The sequence below is a fragment of the Rhinatrema bivittatum genome, chromosome 2 (assembly GCF_901001135.1).
Source record: "Rhinatrema bivittatum chromosome 2, aRhiBiv1.1, whole genome shotgun sequence".
Lineage (NCBI taxonomy): Eukaryota > Metazoa > Chordata > Amphibia > Gymnophiona > Rhinatrematidae > Rhinatrema > Rhinatrema bivittatum.
In genome coordinates, this window is record NC_042616.1 from 17,849,000 (window position 1) to 17,871,167 (window position 22,168).

The 22,168-nt window shown below is 48.8% G+C and overlaps 1 protein-coding gene across 1 annotated transcript in view; it reads right to left on the minus strand.

The window, feature by feature from the left end:
- Positions 1–22,168, minus strand: part of LOC115086312 — a 93,308-nt gene that overhangs the window by 37,480 nt on the left and 33,660 nt on the right. The window contains exon 3 of the mRNA XM_029592745.1: positions 16,831–18,192. Coding sequence (XP_029448605.1) covers positions 16,831–18,192 — 1,362 coding nt within the window. The remainder of the gene's footprint in view (positions 1–16,830; positions 18,193–22,168) is intronic.

Genomic DNA, 22,168 nt, shown 5'->3' on the forward strand with positions numbered 1-22,168 from the left:
AAAAAGGGACTTCTACGCGCACAAGATCCATCACCTTATTTTTGATTCAAAAGCCCTTTTTGCTTACGTATCAAATTTAACACAAATCAATATCCCTGACATTCCTTTCAACCAAGCGCAAGAAAAAGCAGAGGAGTTGGCCCTCTTCTTCAGCAACAAATCTCCAACCTTCTAACACAGCTGAAGTCTAACACTTTAGCGCCATCCAGCACATATCTCCATCCCTACAAAGACATTTCTCTACAATCCTTTGAAACCATCACAACTTCAGAGATCGAAATAGTATTGAAGAAAATGAAACCCTCGTCACATCCATTTGACCATATCCCATCCAAACTACTTCTACTAATACCAGATACCATCTCCAAAGCTCTGACAGACATTATCAATTGTTCTTTAGCCCAAGGAATCTATCCAGATGACCTGAAAATTGCCTCCATCCTCCTGGACCTCTCGGCCACTTTTGATACTGTTAACCACTCCATCCTTCTAAATCAATTAGCGAATATTGGAATAACAGGTACGGCACTGTCCTGGTTCAAATCCTTCCTTGGGAACAGAGGCTACAAAGTCAAAATACACAACAAAGAATCTCAGCGTTATCCTTCCGATCTAGGAGTTCCGCAGGGCTCCTCCCTCTCACCCACGCTTTTTAACATTTACCTTCTCCCCCTCTGCCAACTAAACTGAACCTTAAACACTTTTTATACGCGGATGATGTCCAGATTGTCATCCCCCTCAAAGAATCCTCACACAAACTCTAGAATTCTGAGAAAATTGCCTTCTAGAAATCAACGGCCTCCTCTCGAGTCTAAACCTAATCCTAAACTCTTCAAAAAGCGAACTCCTTCTAATTTCCCCTGAAAACAGTAACATCTAAACAAACCAACCAGCCAACTTACAAACCTCACAAGTAAGAGACCTAGGAGCTATCATTGATAACCGGCTAAACCTAAAATCATTCATTAATCAAACTACCAAGGACTGCTTTCACAAACTTCATGTCTTAAAAAGAATAAAACCACTTTTCCACTCTCACGACTACAGAACAGTCCTGCAATCAATCTTCTCTAAATTAGATTACTGCAACTCTATTCTTTTAGGTCTCCCATCTTCTCACACTAAACCCCTTCAGATGGTTCAAAACACGGCAGCCAGAATATTGACAAACTCAAGGAGAAGAGACCACATATCTCCAATCCTCAAAGACCTTCATTGGTTGCCAATTCATTATAGAATCATATATAAGTCCATTACCACTATCTACAAAGCCATCCATCATTACTCTCTGCTTAACCTACAAATCCCACTCAAAAAATATACCTCCTCCAGACCCATCAGAGAGTCCTACAGAGAATCCCTACAGGTACCACACTCCAAAACCTCTCATCACATAACCTTCAGAGACAGGGCTTTCTCCACTGCAGGACCTCCACTATGGAACTCCATTCCACCGGATTTGCGACAAGAACTCTGCCTTCCAACATTCAGGAAAAGACTCAAAACGTGGTTATTTATGAAAGCCTTTCCAGAACCAAACTGAACCCTAACTCACCATTAACTGACGCTCAGACTTTACCTTAACAGGGTAATCAATAACTTTACCGTAACATGGTAATTAACAACCTTACAATTTTCATAACTTTGTTAACACCATTAATTTGGCAAATTTGTTCTCTATGTTAAATTCCTATCTCCTCTTCACTGCTCCAAGTTGTGTATTTCCCTGTTTTATTGTAACTGCAACCTTTCTTTCAGCACCTGTTAATGTTAATGTTCTTATTATATCTTCTTTTTCACCCCTTGTTAATTGTAAACCGGCATGATGCGATTCCCATCGCGAATGCCGGTATAGAAAACCTCAAAATAAAAAAAAAAATTATATATATATATATATTTATGTGAACTTTGGACTGGAGACCGCAAGTGTACTCAAACAAATTCCGACACCTGGGCAACTGCGGGTGTCCTGAACTAGAGGTAGGCCGTGGCTTACCCATACTTATCAGGTAAGTAATTTCTCAGTTTCCTAGCATGTAGCCAGATGGACTCACGACCAATGAGATGTACAAAAGCTACTCCCCTGCCGGGTGGGAGGCTGCTCGTGGCCCACTTAGTGCTGCCCTTGCGAAGGTTGTATCCTCCGTGGCCTGAACATCCAGGCGGCAAAACCTGGAAAAGGTGTGTATGGAGGACCACGTCGCCGCTTGACAGATCTCGGCAGGCGACAGCAGCTTGGTATCCGCCCAGGAAACTGCCTGGGCCCTCGTAGAAAGAGCCTTAACTTGTAGAGGTAAGGGCTTTCCTGCCTCTGTGTAGGCCGCCTTGATTACTTCTTTGATCCAGCGGACTATGGTCGCCGGCGAGACCGCTTCCCCTTGTTTTTTTCTCGCTGTGAAGAACGAACAGGTGGTCTGTTTTACGCAGAGGTTCTGATCTTTCCAGGTATCGGAATAGGAGTCTGCCGACGTTTAGCTGGCGAAGAAGGCGTAAGTCTTCCGAGTTCTTATATTCATCTGGAGATTGTAACGAGATGGTTTGGTTCAAGTGAAACCAGGAAACCACTTTCGGTAAGAAGGCGGGAACAGTGCACACTTGTATGGTTCCAGGCGTGAACCTAAGGAACGGTTCCCGACAGGATAGTACCTGAAGTTCGGAGATGCGACGAGCTGAACATATTGCTGCCAAGAATGCCATCTTCAATGTTAAGAGACGTAGTGACGGACCACGTGTTGGTCTGAAGGAAGCCCCCGCTAGGAAGTCTAATACCAGATTGAGATTCCATAGAGGCACTGGCCACTTTAGAGGTGGTCGGAGTTGTTTAACACCTTTCAGGAAGCGGGACACATCTGGATGGGTTGATAGCTTGATACCGTCCGCTTCGGCTCTGAAGCAGGCCAGCACGGCACTTGGACCTTGAGGGAGTTGAGTGACAACCCCTTCTTCATACCGTCCTGCAGGAACTCCAGGATCATGGGAACTTTGGCTGTCCGTGGGAGAGTCCCGCGGTCCTCACATCAGGTCTCGAATACTCTCTAGATCCGTATGTAAGACAGGGATGTGGAGAAAGTGCGTGCTCGGAGCAGGGTGTCAATTACTGCCTTTGAGTAACTGCACTTCTTCAGGCTAGTCCTTTCAAGGGCCAGACTGTAAGAGAGAATCGAGACTGATCTTCATGGAGGATTGGGCCCTGCCGGAGAAGTTCCCTGTGCGGAGGTAGGCATAGAGGGTTCCCGCCAGTAGTCTTCGCATGTCTGCATACTATGGTCGTCTTGGCCAGTCTGGGGTGACTAGTAGAACTAGTCCCCTGTGATGCTCTATCTTGCGGATGACCCTGCCCAGTAGTGGCCATGGTGGGAAAGCATACAGGTCTTCCTGTGGCCAGGTCTGGACGAGAGTGTCGATTCTCCGGGATTGTGATTCTCGTCTACGGCTGAAGAACCTGGGAACTTGGGCATTGAGACGGGTTGCCAGTAGATCCATGGCTGGGAGGCCCCAGCAATTTACTATCAGTTGGGAGGCTGTGGTGGACAGCATCCATTTCCCCGGATCCAGGTTATCTCTGCTGAGGTAGTCTGCTGATAATGTTGTCTTTTCCCGCGATGTGGGAGGCAGAGATCCCTTGTAGGTTTATCTCAGTTCATGCCATGAACCTAGCTTGATTGACTCTCTACCTGGGTAACATCAAGCTAGGTGGAGAGAACACTGCACAAATCTCATCTTTGAGTGATTTCCTCACTCCGAAAATCATCAAATCTTCACAAGAGACCACTGTTCTGTTCATACGTCTCACTTTGAATGTCAAAGTGGCCCCTAACCCCCTACACTAATACCTAAACCTCACCTCAAGTTACTAGGTGGGCCTCTCATAGGGATATAAATACCTATCTAGGGAGAGGTCTCTCTCTCTCCCTCCCTCACCCTCTCCAGGTGGCTAGGCAGGAGTTTCAAACCTACTAATACAGGCCTTTGAGGAGACATCGCGAAATGTGCTAACACCTTACCATCCCGTAAAGCAAGCTATCGCACGGCTTAACGCTATTGAAAACGTTGTAGCTAAAATTGGTGTTAAAGCTGTGCGATAGGACTTCACAAAATTGTAGACCCAGCCCACTCCCGCCCCTAACTCCTCCTCTTTTTCGGATTTGCATCGCACCATATGATATGGTGCTATCGCATGCGTTAAGAGCTTATTGTATGCGATAAGCCCTTAACGCACGCAAAAACGCCTTAGTGCATTTTGATAAATGAGGGGGAGTGTTTCCATGCAAAAGTGTGGCATCCGTAGATGACGGTTGACATTCTTGAGATCTAAAATGGGTCGGAAGGACCCTTCCTTCTTGGGAATGATAAAATAGATGGAATAGCGCCCTATAGTTTGCTGGGGCATGGGCACCGGAGTTATTGCCTTCAGACTGAGTAGTCTTGTTAATGTGGGTTCTACTGCCGGTCTCTTGGAGAGGGAGTGGCAGGGTAATCTCATAAATTTGTCTCGAGGGATGCTGTGGAATTCCAGAGAGTACCCCTCTTGAATGATGTTTAGGACCCATTTGTCCGATGTTATCTCGACACATCTTTGGTAGAAGAGGGCAAGTCGACCCCCTATGGCTTCTTCCTGTGGATGGGCTGGTCTCTTCTCATTGTGGGGTACGGCTGCAACCTGCCCCCGGTCCTGCTTCCCTCTTGGTGTCTGCTCCGAAAGGACTGGGTCCTTCCGGAAGGGCGAGGTACCTGGAACTGTGCGTTTCTGTAGGGTCTAAAGTTCTGTGATCCTCTGACCTTGGTCATTCTGGGGTCTTTTACCTCTATCTTCCGGTAGTCAGGGCACTGGAGATTCGCCCCATTTGTTGGCTAACTTCTCCAATTCGCTGAATAAGAGAGATCCTTTAAGGGGATTCTCGTGAGACTTGCTTTAGATGTTGCGTCCACAGATCAATTTCGTACCCATAGTTGTCTTCTGGCTGCTACTACCGAGGCAACGCCTCTGGCTGAGGTGCGCACTAGGTCTGAGCTTGTGTCAATGAAGAAGGATGCCGCAGATTCCATCGTCTCTCAGACCATATATCCGTCTCTTGAGAGGAGTAAGCAGGCATGTGCCACTAGTGTGCAGCAGGAAGCAATCTGTAGTGTCCTTGCTATTGCGTCGAAGGCCTGCTTAAGGATGGACTCCAATCGTCTGTCCTTCAGTGCCGCTCCTCCCTCAATGGGAATCTTTGTTCACTTTGAGACTGCAAGACCATAGCGTCCACTTTCGGGAATGCAGGTGCTCTTTCGCCGCAGGTTCCAGGGGGTATAGGGTTTCCAAGGACAGGACCGCCCCCCCCCCCCCCCCAATGAAGCTGGCCTCCGGGGCATTCCATTCCAGGTCAATCAGTTCCTGGATGGCTTCCAACATAGGAAAGTAGCATGAGGCCTTATGAAGGGACACCAAGATAGAGTTCTTCTTTGGTTATGCCATAGGGTCAGTGCCCGGAATGCCCAGCGTCTTCAGAGTCTGAGAAACAAGGGTTGGTAATTCGTCCTTGTGGAAGAAGCAAAGCATGGTTTGGTATGGTTCCATCTCTGGAGGGATTTCTCCTTCTTCCAGGGAGTCACTCTCATCACTGAGGTGTCTGGACCCCTAATAGGGAAATTCTTGGTTAGGCGAGGCCTTTCTCAAGGCATCCGAGTAGTGCCGGGAAGATCTTGTGCTTCCGGCCTGGGTTGAGCCTGGTGCGCGGTGGGGGCTATTTGCAGCCCTTTGAAGAATTCCACCCAGAAGGTGGTCCCTGGGTCCATGTTGATCCTGGGGGTGAGGGATGGAGTAGGGGCCCCAGAGGTGTCCTCCTGTGGGGAGGCTGTGTCGAGATACGTAGGTCTGGGGTGCAATCATCAGTAGTTCCCGACCCCTCCAACAGTGGTGTTCCGTTCCCCCTGGGCTTCTTCGCACTGCGGGCCCAGGTAGGACTCTGAGTCAGTCTGCGCGGCTCTTATGTGGCAGGCTGTGTAAAAAGAGAGTGCCTTCTGGCCTTCTTAGACGTCGGTACCATTAGATCTATGTCTAGGCGCACAAGTTTCACTGCATGCGAGAATTTGTGCGCGGCCGTAGTTATGCCCACGATGAGTATTTGTGCGCATGGCCGTGGTTATGCGCACGGTATTTGTGCGCAGCTGTGGTTATGCGCACGGTGAGTATTTGTGCGCACTGCTGTGACTCTATGGGATGCGCACAAGTTATGCGCATCGGCCACCGGAATATCCTGCGCGTACCTCCGAGGGGAAGGGAAGATGGTGCCGACAACCCCCTCGTGTATGGTGGCGCCTCCCCTAAGGGTTTCCACGTGTGGACCCTTGCACCGGATCGGGGCCTAGCCTAGCTAAGGCTGCTCAACCCGATCAGTGCTCCCTTTTAATTCGCTGGAAACAGAGTCAGTACGGTGATCCGCGTTCTGGAGACCGGAGACCTGAATGTAAAGTTTCCTTCTTACCTGGTCTCGTCGCTTACCGCTTGCGCATCGAATGGTCTCCAGCTGCGGAGGGAGAGGGTTTTACCTTCACTGCCGTGCTCGGATATGCACCTGCTGCCTTTAAGCCACTCTGGGGATTAAGTCCACGCCGGGACCAAGGTATACCTCTGAGGGATATCGGAGATCACCTCAGGAATTCTCGACTGGGGGAGGGACCCTTAGGTTTCACCGCAGGAGAGCGGGGCTCGATCTTCTTCAAGGTAGATTTTCTTTCTTCTTTGTTCTAATTATTAACCCTATTCTAGTGTGTGGGATAGTGCCAACATCTGCTGTGGAGACGGAGAATTACTGAAGAGCTAAGCTTGCTCCATGAGTATATGTAGAGTGATGTCAGCTTTGAAATCTGACTCCTCCCATCTGCTATCAGGAGAGCACAATACCCATTGGTCCTGAGTCCATCTGGCTATACGCCAGGAAAAGTGGGGTAGAAAGTGGTGGGGGCAGATGAGGGTAGGGGAGACATTGTGATATGGAAGGGCAGTGCATCTCATCACCTCGCCAGTTCTCCCTTTTCCTTTATTGAGCTGTGATGACGAATGCAGGCAGCCTAAGATGGAGATGCCTCTGTCCTATTTAATCCCAGTATCACTGCGCTGTTTCTCCATTTAGCTGATGAAGCGAGGATAACTCTACAAGCTCATCACAGATGTTATTACGTCGGGAAACCTATAACCTTTTGATTAATTAATGCCATGTATCAGCTTCCTAAAATGCAAAACATGAATATTCCTGACTCAGTTCAGATTTCTTAATCATTTTAAATGAATGCTCATCCCGAATGGATCACTCCCTAAATTTGTGCCTGAGGCAATGGATCTGAACCCTGCCTTTCCTTGCTCACAGTCTGCTGATCCAACCACAAGGAATGTCGGGGGAACTAAGAAAAAATAGCATACAAAAATATTTTATCTGAATGATATTAAAGGTGAAATAGAAAATAGCTACACCTCCAGAGGTGCATCCTCCTACCTGCTGAGCAGAAAGCCCTGCAGCCATTCTCCTGCCCCTTCTCCAGAGCAGGATTTCCAGCCCCGGCTCCCTCCCTGCACGGTCCCTGGGGTGGGGGATGGGATCAGTCTCAGGCTGCATCCCCTGCCCCCCTCCTACCTGCTGAGCAGAAAGCCCTGCAGCCATTCTCCTGCCCCTTCTCCAGAGCAGGATTTCCAGCCCCGGCTCCCTCCCTACACGATCCCTAGGGTGGGGGATGGGATCAGTCCCAGGCTGCATCCCCTGCCCCCCTCCTACCTGCTGAGCAGAAAGCCCTGCAGCCATTCTCCTGCCCCTTCTCCAGAGCAGGATTTCCAGCCCCGGCTCCCTCCCTGCATCGATCCCTAGGGGTGGGGGATGGGATCAGTCCCAGGCTGCATCCCCTGCCCCCCTCCTACCTGCTGAGCAGAAAGCCCTGCAGCCATTCTCCTGCCCCTTCTCCAGAGCAGGATTTCCAGCCCTGGCTCCCTCCCTGCACGGTCCCTGGGGTGGGGGATGGGATCAGTCCCAGGCTGCATCCCCTGCCCGTCTCCTACCTGCTGAGCAGAAAGCCCTGCAGCCATCCTCCTGCCCCTTCTCCAGAGCAGGATTTCCAGCCCTGGCTCCCTCCCTGCACGGTCCCTGGGGTGGGGGATGGGAACAGTCCCCAGGCTGCATCCCCTGCCCCGCTCCTACCTGCTGAGCAGAAAGCCCTGCAGCCATTCTCCTGCCCCTTCTCCAGAGCAGGATTTCCAGCCCCGGCTCCCTCCCTGCACGGTCCCTGGGGTGGGGGATGGGATCAGCTCCCAGGCTGCATCCCCTGCCCCCCTCCTACCTGCTGAGCAGAAAGCCCTGCAGCCATTCTCCTGCCCCTTCTCCAGAGCAGGATTTCCAGCCCCGGCTCCCTCCCTGCACGGTCCCTGGGGTGGGGGATGGGATCAGTCCCAGGCTGCATCCCCTGCCCCCCTCCTACCTGCTGAGCAGAAAGCCCTGCAGCCATTCTCCTGCCCCTTCTCCAGAGCAGGATTTCCAGCCCCGGCTCCCTCCCTGCACGGTCCCTGGGGATGGTTGACAGAAACTTTATGTTCTGTTGTTCCGGTCTTAGAACCACGTTCCATAAAGGGAGCACCGCCCCCTTCAGCAGGAAGTGACATCACCAAGGAGCTGTTAGAAACCGAAATTTAACGGTAGAAAAAGACCCTATGACCCATCTAGTTAGGATGGACGCTGGGAAATGTAGTCCTGCACTGTCTTTCCTCAGGCTAAGATTTTTAGGAATTGTGGGAAATGTAGTCCTAGGGCCTGGGTTGTTGCAATTGGCTGATTAATAAAACCAAGTCCTGTTCCGTAGATAAAAAACCAAAATGGGTAACTGCAGCGTCTCAGAGAGACTGGGAAGCAGGGGGAGGGGAAACAGGGGAAAAGAAAGAAGGAGGGGAGAGCAGAGAGGTGGGAGAAGGAAAGAGGGAAAAGGGAGGGATTCTGGGGACAGAGCAGGGTGAGGAGACGCAGGAGGGGGAGAGACTGAGAAGGATCAGGGAGAGGGTAAGGAAGAGAGAGGATGTGAGAGAGAGCCCCCTCTGACTGCTGCCCTCTGCCTCCCCCGCCCAGCACTGACAGCAGGAGCTGAGGCTGCACACAAGGCTGCAGGATTCAGGATCAGCTGGGACTGCGCTCTCAGGAATATTGGGACTGGCAGACTGGGAGCTCAGATTCATACATTATACCTGGAAGGAGAGCATCAGCTGATGAGGAAGGAAGCAATCCTGGAGCTAGGACCTGCCCTCAGGATGATGTGGTATCCTCTAGCACTGAGAATAGTTCTCCAGGAGCAGGGGCCCAGGAGGGAAGACTGGGAGCTCAGATTCATACATTATACCTGGAAGGAGAGCATCAGCTGATGAGGAAGGAAGCAATCCTGTAGCTAGGACCTGCCCTCAGGATGATGTGGTATCCTCTAGCACTGAGAATAGTTCTCCAGGAGCAGGGACCCAGGAGGGAAGACTGGGAGCTCAGATTCATACATTATACCTGGAAGGAGAGCATCAGCTGATGAGGAAGGAAGCAATCCTGGAGCTAGGACCTGCCCTCAGGATGATGTGGTAACCTCTAGCACTGAGAATAGTTCTCCAGGAGCACGGGCCCAGGAGGGAAGACTGGGAGCTCAGATTCATACATTATACCTGGAAGGAGAGCATCAGCTGATGAGGAAGGAAGCAATCCTGGAGCTAGGACCTGCCCTCAGGATGATGTGGTATCCTCTAGCACTGAGAATAGTTCTCCAGGAGCACGGGCCCAGGAGGGAAGACTGGGAGCTCAGATTCATACATTATACCTGGAAGGAGAGCATCAGCTGATGAGGAAGGAAGCATGTAACCGTCTGTTTTTAATCAGTAAGGAGGTCCAGACAACTGATCCGCAAAGATAGACTTTTATTGCTAGCAAGATGCAGCTAAGACAAGGGCTCAGTACAACTGCATGCCACGCCCCCTTAGGAGCAAACTTTTATGCACTTTACAACTCTTATCTTTCACACATGCGTTCTGGTTTTGCTGAACAAACATTTTACAAACTGCTGAACAAGCATTAGCTAGCGTGGTCCTCTAGTAGGTGTAGCTTATGATCAGACTATTGTTTCGTCATTTAATTGACGGGTTAGACATTTGCGACGGCGTTCGTATTAATACAATACAAAATATGAATCCAAAATGGAGTCACGTTCACTAAACGTTAGTGCGTAAGTACGTCATTACGTATTAGGTTCCGTTTGCGTTGCAAATGTTAGTAAATCAAGATGGCTGTGCGTTTCACTGCAGCATGGTTAGACTTAGTTCTTCAGGTCTTCTCGTACAGCGATAGTCCATAAAATTGAACTCCTTCATTCCCCCCTTTGATACTTCAACTTCGATAAGAAGGCGTAAGTATTACCTTCATTGGTGAACTAACTGAAATGACAAGAAAATAATTAGTACCATAATTCTGAGTGAGGCCCTAAATTGTTAGCCAGGTCGATGGTGTCTTCACCGGTTTGAGACGGATGGGCCCTATTGGCTTCACCCCCCTTTGTAGCCGGACTTCACCTGAGCAAACAAGGTGGCCGTACGTGTTAAATTAAAAACTAGTGTCATAGTAGACTGAAGATTCATCTTCTGATTCTGAAGAATCACTGAAAGGTAGCGAAGAAATTGAAGCGTACTGGTTCAGCATCATAATTTGGGCGGCTGCACGTCGATCAGCGATCTTCTCCATCATAGATGAAAGGCTCCTGAGGAAAAGAGGGAAACACATAGGGAGGAGTGCACAGGATAGTAAGAAAAATAATAAAGGGAATAAGAGTTCTCTGAACCCAGGAATAGATGTAAGCCAGGAAGGTAATGAAGCTGTCCAATCCAAGGCTCCAGACCAGGATTGTACCGGAACATGCGCCAACCGCACCATACGGTCTGTGATTTCCTCGATGACTTTACTCTTATCATCGATCTGCAAACAACAATTGGAAAGGTTAAATTTCCCACACACACCACCTTCCTGAGCAAGGAGGTAATCCAGGGCTAATCGATTCTGGTATACAGCAGTAATTAATTTGGTATTTTGTTTGGCAAGAATGTTAAGGGCTAGAGCAGAATCATTGGTGAGGAACTCGAGAACAGCTTGAAGTCTGATTATACGGTTGTTCATGTATACAGGCGTTCTGTATCCAAAAGAGCCATCCTCCGCCCATGTTCCTGGACCATAATATTCGATGATCCGTTCGGGTGGCCATTCTTGATCGGACCAGTCTCCGATAGAGACCTTTTGTCTTCGTCGCCTACTTGGCTTCATTGGACTATAGACAGGCACCCCTAGCGTTTCTCCTGCTGTGACTGGTAGCAGGAAGAAGCTAGGACGGATAGTAGCTAGGAAGCAGGTACCGTACCATTGAGGAGGTAGTTGTTCATAAGCCCGTCGTCCACATACGAAGTAATAGCCGTCTGGGGCTATGAATGACGTGGTTAATTGGCCAGCTTCTTTCCACGTAGCGTTTAAGGTAGGCTCGGTCCAGAATGGTGTGGGTATGGTCTGGTTTTCTGTTTGCCACCATGATTGAGTATTACTGGCAACTGTGAGAACTCCTGTGCATGGGGAGTTACCGACAGGTACTTTGTACAACTTGGAGACGTGCCGTGACAAACATTGTCTTCCGATGACATCCGTCTGTAGAGCCCATTCATAAGGATTGTGATTTCGATTATACGTGGTGGATGTGTTCATAGTGTTCAAGTCAGCTTGAAAAATCTCCCTGGCCTCCCATGGCCATTGTTCTCCAATATTAGTGCCACCACATACAAAGCAATTTTGTACTTTCAGGGATAAGGCTATGTTCTCAGCTAAGTTGATGAACATATTTTTTGCTTGGTTGGAGATAGCATGCTTTTTCAACTCCTCATTGATTTGAGAAATTTCATCGAAGAAGGACTGGTATCCTACCACAGTGGTTTGATGAATGATAGGGAGCGGTTTTTCTCGTCGCTGAGTGATAGTAAGGTATGTCATGGGATCTCCTCCTGTGCCATCAATCCCAAAGCCCCAAGTATCTTGCCATGGGGATCCCTCAGACCGGACTGGCCATTTTAGAGTAATGAGGTTTCCTGCTCCCTTACTTAGTCGACCCATTCCAGGGCATCCTGAATATCCTCCTCCAGTATAGTCACAGACCAGGTTCCATCCAGAAAGTTCTTTATCCCCGGCACACGGTAGCCACCGGGAGGGATTACTGGAACGGTCATAGGGACAGAGATATTTGTGATTGAAAGTATAGGCTCTCTTCCATGCTGGAGAACCACAATGCACTGCGCTTGGATGTTTGTCGATGGCATCACAGGCGTTGAAGTCAATGGAGACAATGGGTGGTCCTCCAATTAGGACCTTTGTTGAGTTGATGTAGTATAGAATTCCCTTTCCAGCTGGTACGATGTCAGAAGTATAAGCTTTTGGCAATCCGGTGGTGAGCGTTATATTGTAGTACTTGGGTGTGGTAGGCGAATGACAGATGAGCTTGCCGTTAAGGATACATCGATGGAAAGACTGTTGTCCTTGAGTGGTGTTTAAGGCACAAGCAGGCTTTTTTATACATAATGGTGGTGGCTGAGATTGATGAATGATTGTGAATACCAACTGGTACCCGTCTTCAGTTGTAGTGCGAACTTGCTTGATGCATTCTGTACAGTTTAGGCTGAGCGAAGATTGAACTGATGTTGGTACTATAGCTATGAAGATCATTAGTAGCCATAGGATTCTCGGATTATGGCAAAGATGAGCCATAGTTGAGCAGAAATGATGATATAGAGGATGCTGATGAACCATTTCCAATCGCTGCTGGAAGGGCATATGATAGTTAGAGCGGTTACCAGGAGGGTACTGATAACCCACTTCCAAAGTATTGAGATCATATGCTTTTGATGCCTGCGAGAGAAGGAAGAAACAAACAGGTTATTAGTATTTTTGTGGCTGCATTAGTTTCTATAGTAGGTTGACCTGTGCTGTATTTCTAGTAAAGCGCAGGGTGCTGTCACCGGTCTTGGAGACCTGCCAAGTTTCGGTGGCTGGTTTGACTCGAGTCCAGTGGATCCATGTGGGACAACCGGATACTTTGAGAGCGGTAGGTGTGGTTAACAGCACAGTGAATGGTCCCTTCCATCGAGGTTTAAGGAAGTCTGATTCATCCCATTCCTTGATCCACACAGAGTCGTTCACCTGGAATTTATGGATAGGATTGATTAAGATTAGTGGCTCTGTCTCACAGGTATATTTGCGAATTGCTTCCACAGTATTGTAGAGTCCTTTCATTTGGTTGCTGAGTGACATTTCCCCTTGGACTTGTAAGGATTCGGGGAAGGAGGGCAACGGTGGCGGCCTTGCATACATCATTTCATAAGGGGTTAGTCCTGATTGTCGTGGAGTGCATCTGATGTGAAGCAATGCCAATGGTAGCAGTTTGGGCCATTTGGTTCTTGTTTCTTGACAGAGCTTGGCTAATTGACTTTTCAAAGTTCTGTTAGCTCGTTCAACAGTCCCACTACTTTGAGGTCTCCATGCGCAATGGAGATGCCATTTGAGGCCCAAAATTTTGGTGAGGTGTTGAGTTGCCTCGCTGGTAAAAGCTGGGCCGTTGTCTGAATTGATCTGCCGCGGTAATCCATATCGTGGTAAGATTTGGTTCAATAAGAGGGAAACGACTTCCTTTGCAGTTTCTGTTCGCGTAGGCACAGCTTCAATCCATCCGGTGTAGGTGCATACTGCTACCAGCATGGCTTTATAACCTAGTGCAGGGGTCATGTGGGTGAAATCAATTTGACAGACTTGAAATGGTATAGTTCCCCGGAGAACATGTCCCGGTGCAGGACCAGGTCCATTGCGAGGATTATTTCTTGCACATGTAACACATTGATTAATTGCATGTTTAGTCAATTGTGTGATTCGGTTTATATAGTATGTTTTTGCCAGTAGTTTTGCCAATGAATCACGTCCCAGGTGTGTATGACAGTGTGCTTCTCTTATTATTGTCCACGCAATAGTATCAGGTATCCATATCCGTCCGTCTGAGATGATCCACCACCCATTCTGTTGATGGAAATTTTCAGCTTTTGCCCAGTCGTTTTCTTCGGCTGAGTAGGTGGGTACTTCAGTTGGAAACTGCAAGAGGGGGCATATGGTCATTTTTGTTTGATAATGGTCTTGGGCTCCTGCTTTGGCGGCAGAATCAGCTTTCTGGTTTCCCCGAGCGATAGGATCAGATTTTCCGGTGTGTGCTTTGCAATGCATTACGGCCACTTTGTGTGGTAGCCATACGGACTTTAACAGTTCATGGATCTCTGGCGCATTTGCCAATTGTTTTCCTTCGGCATTGAGAAACCCTCGTTCCTTGTACAATGCTCCGTGGACTTGGATGGTTAAGAAGGCATATTTAGAGTCTGTATAAATATTTACAGTTTTCCCTTCTGCCAACTGAAGAGCTCGAGTAAGGGCAATTAATTCAGCTTTTTGTGCAGACGTTCCTGAAGGCAAGGGTCCAGCTTCAATGATATCATCTTCAGTTACTACTGCATAGCCAGCCACTCGTACTCCATCCTTTACCTGACTACTTCCATCTGTAAATAAAGTCCATGCGCCTTGCCAAGGCTGATCTCTTAAGTCAGGTCGACTGGAGTGTACTGTAGCCATGACTTCTTCACAATCATGGCTTACTGGTTCAGGTGCTGGCATTAGAGTGGCTGGGTTTAAGTTTTTACTGTCTTGTATTTGAATTTCAGGAGTTTCACATAGTAAGGCTTGGTACTTTACAAGACGTGAGTTGGTCATCCACTTTGGTCCATGTGTTTCGAGCAGTCCCTGAATGGTATGAGGAGTTGTTACTTGCAGAGTTTGTCCAAATGTCAACTTGACTGCTTCTGGAATTAATATGCATGCAGCCGCGATGCTTCGAAGACAACCCGGCCATCCTTTGGCAACATTGTCCATTCCTTTTGACAGATAGGCAACGGGTCTCTCCCATGATCCGAAGGTTTGAGTTAGGACCCCAATGGCCATTCCTTTTTTCTCATCTACAAACAGATGAAATGGTTTAGTTACGTCAGGTAGCCCCAGAGCAGGGGGTGAGATCAGGGCTTCTTTTAGTTGTTGTAAGTGTACTAGTTCATGTCCTTCCCACTGGAAGGGTTGAGATTCTGCTTCTTTACCCCGTAGCTTGTCGTATAGGGGTTGGGCAATAACTGCATAGTTAGCAATCCAAAGCCGGCAGTATCCGGTGGCTCCCAGAAATGCTCGCAGTTCTTTTTTGCAGGTTGGTGTAGGCTGATGTCTTATTGAATTTGTACGAGAGGTTCCAAGGCATCGAGTGCCTTCACGGATTCGGAAACCTAAATACTCTACTTCTAATTCACAGATCTGGGCTTTCTTTTTGCTTGCCCGGTACCCTTTTGAATACAATGTCTGTAACAGGTGAAGGGTAGCTTTCGCACAGTCAAGATATGTGTCTCTGAACAACAGTAAGTCATCAACATACTGTATTACTGGCCCATGTTTTTTCTGGTAAGTTTTCAAATCTTTTGCCAGCTGTTCCCCGAAGAGCGTGGGAGAATGTTTGAATCCTTGAGGCAACCGAGTCCAGGTGTACTGTTGTTTTATTCCAGTGTGTGCATTTTCCCATGTGAAGGCAAAGATCTTCTGACATTCTTCTGCTACCGGAACGGAGAAGAAGGCATCTTTGAGATCGATTACACTGTACCACTTTGATTTGGGATTGACTTGAGCTAGAATGGAGTAAGGGTTGGGTACCAGGGCCACCAAGTCCGCTACTTGGCTATTTACTTTTCGTAGATCTTGTACAGGTCGATAGTCATTAGTACCAGGTTTCTTTACTGGTAGCAAGGGAGTGTTCCAGGCAGACCGGACTTGTCGCAGGATGCCCAAGTCAAATAGTCTTTGAAGATGTACTTGTATTCCCTGTCTGGCCACGTAGGGAATAGGATATTGGGCTTGGTTAATGACTTGTGCCTTCTCTTTCAGTTCTATCCAGACTGGGTCAGCCTCGGTTGCTAGTCCTCCTGGATTGTTTTCAGACCATACTGAAGGTACGCTATCCATCAGGTACCTTCGTTTTGCATTGAGAGGGGTATCTTCCTCATATCGGTGCTCGATGGTTCGTTCAACTATGGGAAGATGTAGTCTCCATTCCTCTTGGAGAGGACAAATAAGGGAAACAGGATTGTCTGCAAAGGAAGCTTTGATTTCACCATTTGATTCAAACTGTAGAGTGGCCCTTAATTTGCAAAGGAGATCTCTACCAATTAGTGGAACTGGACATCCAGGGACATAGAGGAATCGGTGGGATATTAGTTGTCCTCCCACTCGAACCTGTCGATTCTGAAGAATAGGGGCTGCCAGTGGTTTCCCGGAGGCCCCTACAATGGAGATGCTTTGTGCTGTGGGAATAGCGATTGCAGTAGTCATCACAGATCGTTGTGCTCCAGAATCTAGTAATCCTCTGAAGGTTTTTGCCCCAACCTTTATTTCCACCAACGGGTCGGAGGGCAGGGCTTCCTTGTTTAGTCATGAGTTTCGCCCGATATCGTCACTAGACTCGTCTGACAATTCGTCCAACGCCATTTGCCATTCATTTTCTTTAGATTTTGAGGGTTTTGAACTGTTCCCTCCTTCGCCCTCCCGTGGTTTCTCAGGGCACTCAGCCTTCCAATGTCCTTCTTGTTTACAATATGCACATTGATTGACCCCTACAGGCGCTCTTCCTCCTCTGAAGGATCCGCCTCTTCCTGATCTTCCTCTCTGCCATCTTCCTCTCTGCCCAGGGTATCCTCAATACTTTCTGGCCTGCTCTCCGAAATTAGTTTCTTCCATTGCTGCCGCTAACAAGTTAACACTTTCTCTCATCCTTCTGCTACTTTCTTTTTTCTCCTTTTTCTCATCTTCCAGCTCTCTATTTCCATAGACTTTGTCTGCCATAATTTTGAGCTGGCTGATGTTCATTGCTTCAAATCCCTCTGTTTTCTGGAGTTTTCGGCGTATATCGGGGCATGACTGTCCTACGAAACTCATGACTATTATAGGGTGGTTCTTTTGATCTTCTGGATCAAAAGGGCTGTATCTCCGATACGCATCCATTAGTCGTTCGAGGAAGTCTCCCGGAGTTTCGTCCTTCTTTTGTACTATATCCTGGATTTTAGTCATGTTCATAATTTTTCTTTTTCCCTTCCTCAGGGCTTCTAGGAAGGCTCTCTGATAAGCCGCGATGCGGTCTCGTCCACTGGGAGTTTGGTAGTCCCAGTGAGGGTCTGTTGTCGGAGCAAGTTCCCTTGCAGCGGCATCAGGATCACCGTCTGACCCGGCTCCACTTCTGGCTGCTTCGTCCATGTTTTGTTGTATTTGTCTTCGCTGCTCAGTGGTGAACAGGAAAGAAGCCAGATGGCGGATGTCAGCCCAGTTGGGATTATGTGAGGAGAAAATTCCGTTTAAAAAATCAATCATTTGATCTGGTTTTTCAGCGTAGGAAGGGCCGAGCTGTTTCCAGTTAAAGAGATCGCTTGATGAAAAAGGGACATAGGTATATAGTCTAATAGTCTGTGTAGTTTGGAAAGCATTTTCTTCACTAGGGACCGCAGGTACGACAGTTGCAGTTTCTCTGATTGGGAGTTGGAGACTGGCAGCCGCTTGTGTTCTCTGACGAGTATGGGCTGAGACAGGAGGTTCCGGTTCGTCCTCTGCTCTTACCGATTCTAACTCTCGTTTAGTTTCCTGTGAAGTACTAGGCAAGGGGTCCGCTTGTTCATAAGAAGGAATCGGTGGCAGATTAAGCAGCGGTGGGTAAAGTGGGATGTAAGGCGGCGGTGCTGGAACTTCTGGTTCGTCAATTAATATGGTCTCCGCTGCCGGCAGTGGTTTAATTTTTTTTTCTGTAGTTTCTTCATTCTTCTGGACTACCAATATGGCCGCCTCCGGTGACGTCATGCCGTCTGCGTCCAATATGGCCGACTTCTCCTTTCTTTTCCGGTTTGGTGACTTCCGGTGGCCCGCCTTCTTCATCTGCGCCACCATGATGAGGGCAGCTCCCTCTACTAACTTTCGTGCCCAGGACGGGGGATTGAGAATAACTTCAATCCAGGCATTAATATATGGGACATCTTCAGGAAAACCTGGCTGATCCTCTTTTGTGACTATTATTCGGACTCTAGAGGCCGTGACAAAATCGAAAGTTCCTTTCGGGGGCCAGTTGACGCACAAGCTCGGCCACCGATAGGCACAGCGTTGGATCATACCAGGTTTAGTACAGGTATGTTTATCAAACACTTCGCTAAAGTGCTCCGTCATGACTTTTAACGGGGTCGACCCTCCCCCACCCATTTAGGATAGAGGTACAGACAAAGAGGGGAAGGGATAGCAGATAGGTAAGGGGTCCGTATCTGCCAGACACAAAAGGGTCACACTTGCCCCGACTAGAACGCGGTCGCCCGGTCTAGAACTGCAAGGCCATTCACTCTCTTTCACACAACAAGAAACCTATTCCCAAGATTTCTTTCTGATTCCCAAAATTCAAAAATTTCCGAAATTCCAATTCAGGTTTTTCAGTAACGAGGTCTTCGGAGGGGGAGCTCCTACTAACCACGCTGTGGGGTTTGATCAACGCCCCCTCGATCCATTTCAAGATCGGCTGGTAATTTAGCTGTATCTGGTTTCTAATTCAGGTTCCCCTGTTTCTTATTCCCGTGCAGATAAAAGTATACTTGCCTGAAACGTTCTCTCGATCGCGAAGAAAGCCTTCTTTCCGAATCACCAGCCCAGAGGTCTCAAGAAGTTTCTTGTGGAACGGTCCCCTCAGAAACCTGATCGCTGAACTCAGCGGTGGCCACTCACCAAGTAAGTCTGGGGGATCGCTCCGCCACCAAACCACCGGACCAGCTGGGGGGCTAAAATAGCGTCCCCGGCACCTCCTGGCTGAAGCTCGCCAAATGTAACCGTCTGTTTTTAATCAGTAAGGAGGTCCAGACAACTGATCCGCAAAGATAGACTTTTATTGCTAGCAAGATGCAGCTAAGACAAGGGCTCAGTACAACTGCATGCCACGCCCCCTTAGGAGCAAACTTTTATGCACTTTACAACTCTTATCTTTCACACATGTGTTCTGGTTTTGCTGAACAAACATTTTACAAACTGCTGAACAAGCATTAGCTAGCGTGGTCCTCTAGTAGGTGTAGCTTATGATCAGACTATTGTTTCGTCATTTAATTGACGGGTTAGACATTTGCGACGGCGTTCGTATTAATACAATACAAAATATGAATCCAAAATGGAGTCACGTTCACTAAACGTTAGTGCGTAAGTACGTCATTACGTATTAGGTTCCGTTTGCGTTGCAAATGTTAGTAAATCAAGATGGCTGTGCGTTTCACTGCAGCATGGTTAGACTTAGTTCTTCAGGTCTTCTCGTACAGCGATAGTCCATAAAATTGAACTCCTTCAAGCTGATGAGGAAGGAAGCAATCCTGGAGCTAGGACCTGCCCTCAGGATGATGTGGTATCCTCTAGCACTGAGAATAGTTCTCCAGGAGCACGGGCCCAGGAGGGCAGACTGGGAGCTCAGATTCATACATTATACCTGGAAGGAGAGCATCAGCTGATGAGGAAGGAAGCAATCCTGTAGCTAGGACCTGCCCTCAAGATGATGTAGTATCCTCTAGCACTGAGAATAGTTCTCCAGGAGCACGGGCCCAGGAGGGCAGACTGGGAGCTCAGAGTCATACATTATACCTGGAAGGAGAGCATCAGCTGATGAGGAAGGAAGCAATCCTGGAGCTAGGACCTGCCCTCAGGATGATGTGGTATCCTCTAGCACTGAGAATAGTTCTCCAGGAGCAGGGACCCAGGAGGGAAGACTGGGAGCTCAGATTCATACATTATACCTGGAAGGAGAGCATCAGCTGATGAGGAAGGAAGCAATCCTGGAGCTAGGACCTGCCCTCAGGATGATGTAGTATCCTCTAGCACTGAGAATAGTTCTCCAGGAGCACGGGCCCAGGAGGGAAGACTGGGAGCTCAGATTTATACATTATTCAATGAGCAAGCGAAACTCTCTATAATCTCACTGTATAAAGAAAAAAACAGCAGCTAAAGCAGCAAAATATATGCTATCCTGCCACCAGACCACAAATGAAACCCGACTAGGGACGATATGCAACATAAAAACATAACAATTGCCATACTGGGTCTGTCTGAGGGTGCAACAAGCCCAGTATCCTTCTTCCATTAGTGGTCAATCCAGGTCACAAGTACCTGGCAAGATCCCAACCAGTAAATAGTTCCCATTCTGCTATCACACAGTGAGTAGTAGCTATTCCCTGTACGTACCAGGATCAGCCCAGACTCTTGGGTTTTACCTCCCCTCCAGCAGGCGGAGACAGACCAATTTCTGTGGACTCTGTCGTATACCCCTGAGGTGCCACCTGGAGTCTGTCAGTATTCTTCTGTCTCCAGCAGGTGGAAGAGGTGCTTCCCCTGAGTCTGGTATTTTGTTAAGGATTTTAGTGGTTTTTTGGTTTAATCCGTTTTTTCGTACGGCTGGCTAGTAAGGGGTCAGGTTTTTGATCTTAGGCTAGTTCCCCTTTTAGCCTCCCAGGGGGTTGTCAGGTCCTTGTGGGACCATCCCTCCTGGAATTTGAGGCTCAGGAGCAGAAGGTTGAGGACCCTGTAACTGCCCACTGAAGGTGATCCCGGGGGTCTCGGGCTCTCACCTTCAGTTAGCCCCCTGTACAGTTTAAAAAAAAATAAATTTGGATCCCGCGTCTTTAAATTCTCCTGCTTTGCCAGCCTAGCTTGCTGTCCGTGGGTGTTAGTTTCAGACTTGGGGGGAGAGGGCTCTTTGGGGATTGCGGCTCTGGCGAAATTGACGGGGGATGATTCGTGACCGCGTCGGGGGGTCAGCATCCAGATTTTGCCTCATCAGGCCCCGGATCCGTTCCTGCTCAGGGCGGGAACGGAAGCCATTTTGATGACCATGCGGGAGCAGGACAAAGCTGCTATGGGGGATGGGCTTCTGCCTCCTCCGTTGTAGCCGCGGCCTAGTGCACCTGGGGGGGGGCCAGTTTGGCTGGCGCTGCGGAAGAGGACGACGAAGGGGAGGATTCTGAAGGGTCTTCTTCGTCGTTACCAGATTTTGTGCTTTTAATGCACAAAGCTTTTAAAGCACGCAGGACTGGTAAGACGCAGGGGCACAAGGTAGCTCGCAGGGCACCCGCGTCGGCAGGGCCAGGGGGAGGTTCCTCTGAGGCCCGAAAGCGGATTCAGCCGCAGAGGTCTGGTGGAGTGCCCAAGGATAAACGTCCGCTTCATTCCGTGGTCTGTCTGAGGGACAGTACGTCCTCGGATTCTTCAGATCAGGGGGCCTCTCCGCGCCTGGTTCCTGATCAGGGTCAGGATGTGGACCCAGATGCCGAGGCTCCTCTGTCCAAGCACATGGGATCCCTTCCGGTGGAAGGGGATGACCCCAAGTGGTTCTCTTGTTCCGAAAGGATGAACTGGGTCCCCTTATTCCGGTCATCTTAGGCGAACTGGGAATTGAAGCCCCTCAGGAGGATTCCAAGTTGGGGGCTACTATGGTTCCAGTAGTGCTGGGGCTCCGAGGTCCAGTGCAGTCGAATGGCTGCACCGACAATATCGGTGTCTGACCTTTTATTTAAGGGACACTCCTGATCTGGGATTAAAGGTGAGCAGGGCCATGGATAAGTTATACCCGCTCCCAGAGGACACGTTAGATCTTCTCAGGGTGCCTAAGGTAAGGTAGATGCTGCGGTCTCAGCGGTGACGAAGAAGTCGACTATTCCAGTGACAGGAGCCACAGCCTTGAAGGATTTGCAGGACCGCAAGTTGGAGGTACATCTGAAGAAAATCTTTGAGGTATCAGCTCTGGGAGTCTGGGCGGCCATCTGCAGCAGCTTCGCGCGGCGGGCCAGTCTCCGCTGGATCCAGGTTTTCCAAGCATCTGTGGAAGTTACAGATGCCCAGTCACAACAGGTTGGGAGGCTGGAGTCTGCGGTGGCTTACAGTGCAGACGCACTGTATGATCTTTTGCGGACCTCAGGAAGGGCGATGGTCTCAGCGGTTTCGGAGCGTCGCTGCCTATGGTTGTGGAATTGGTTGGCAGATGTATCTTC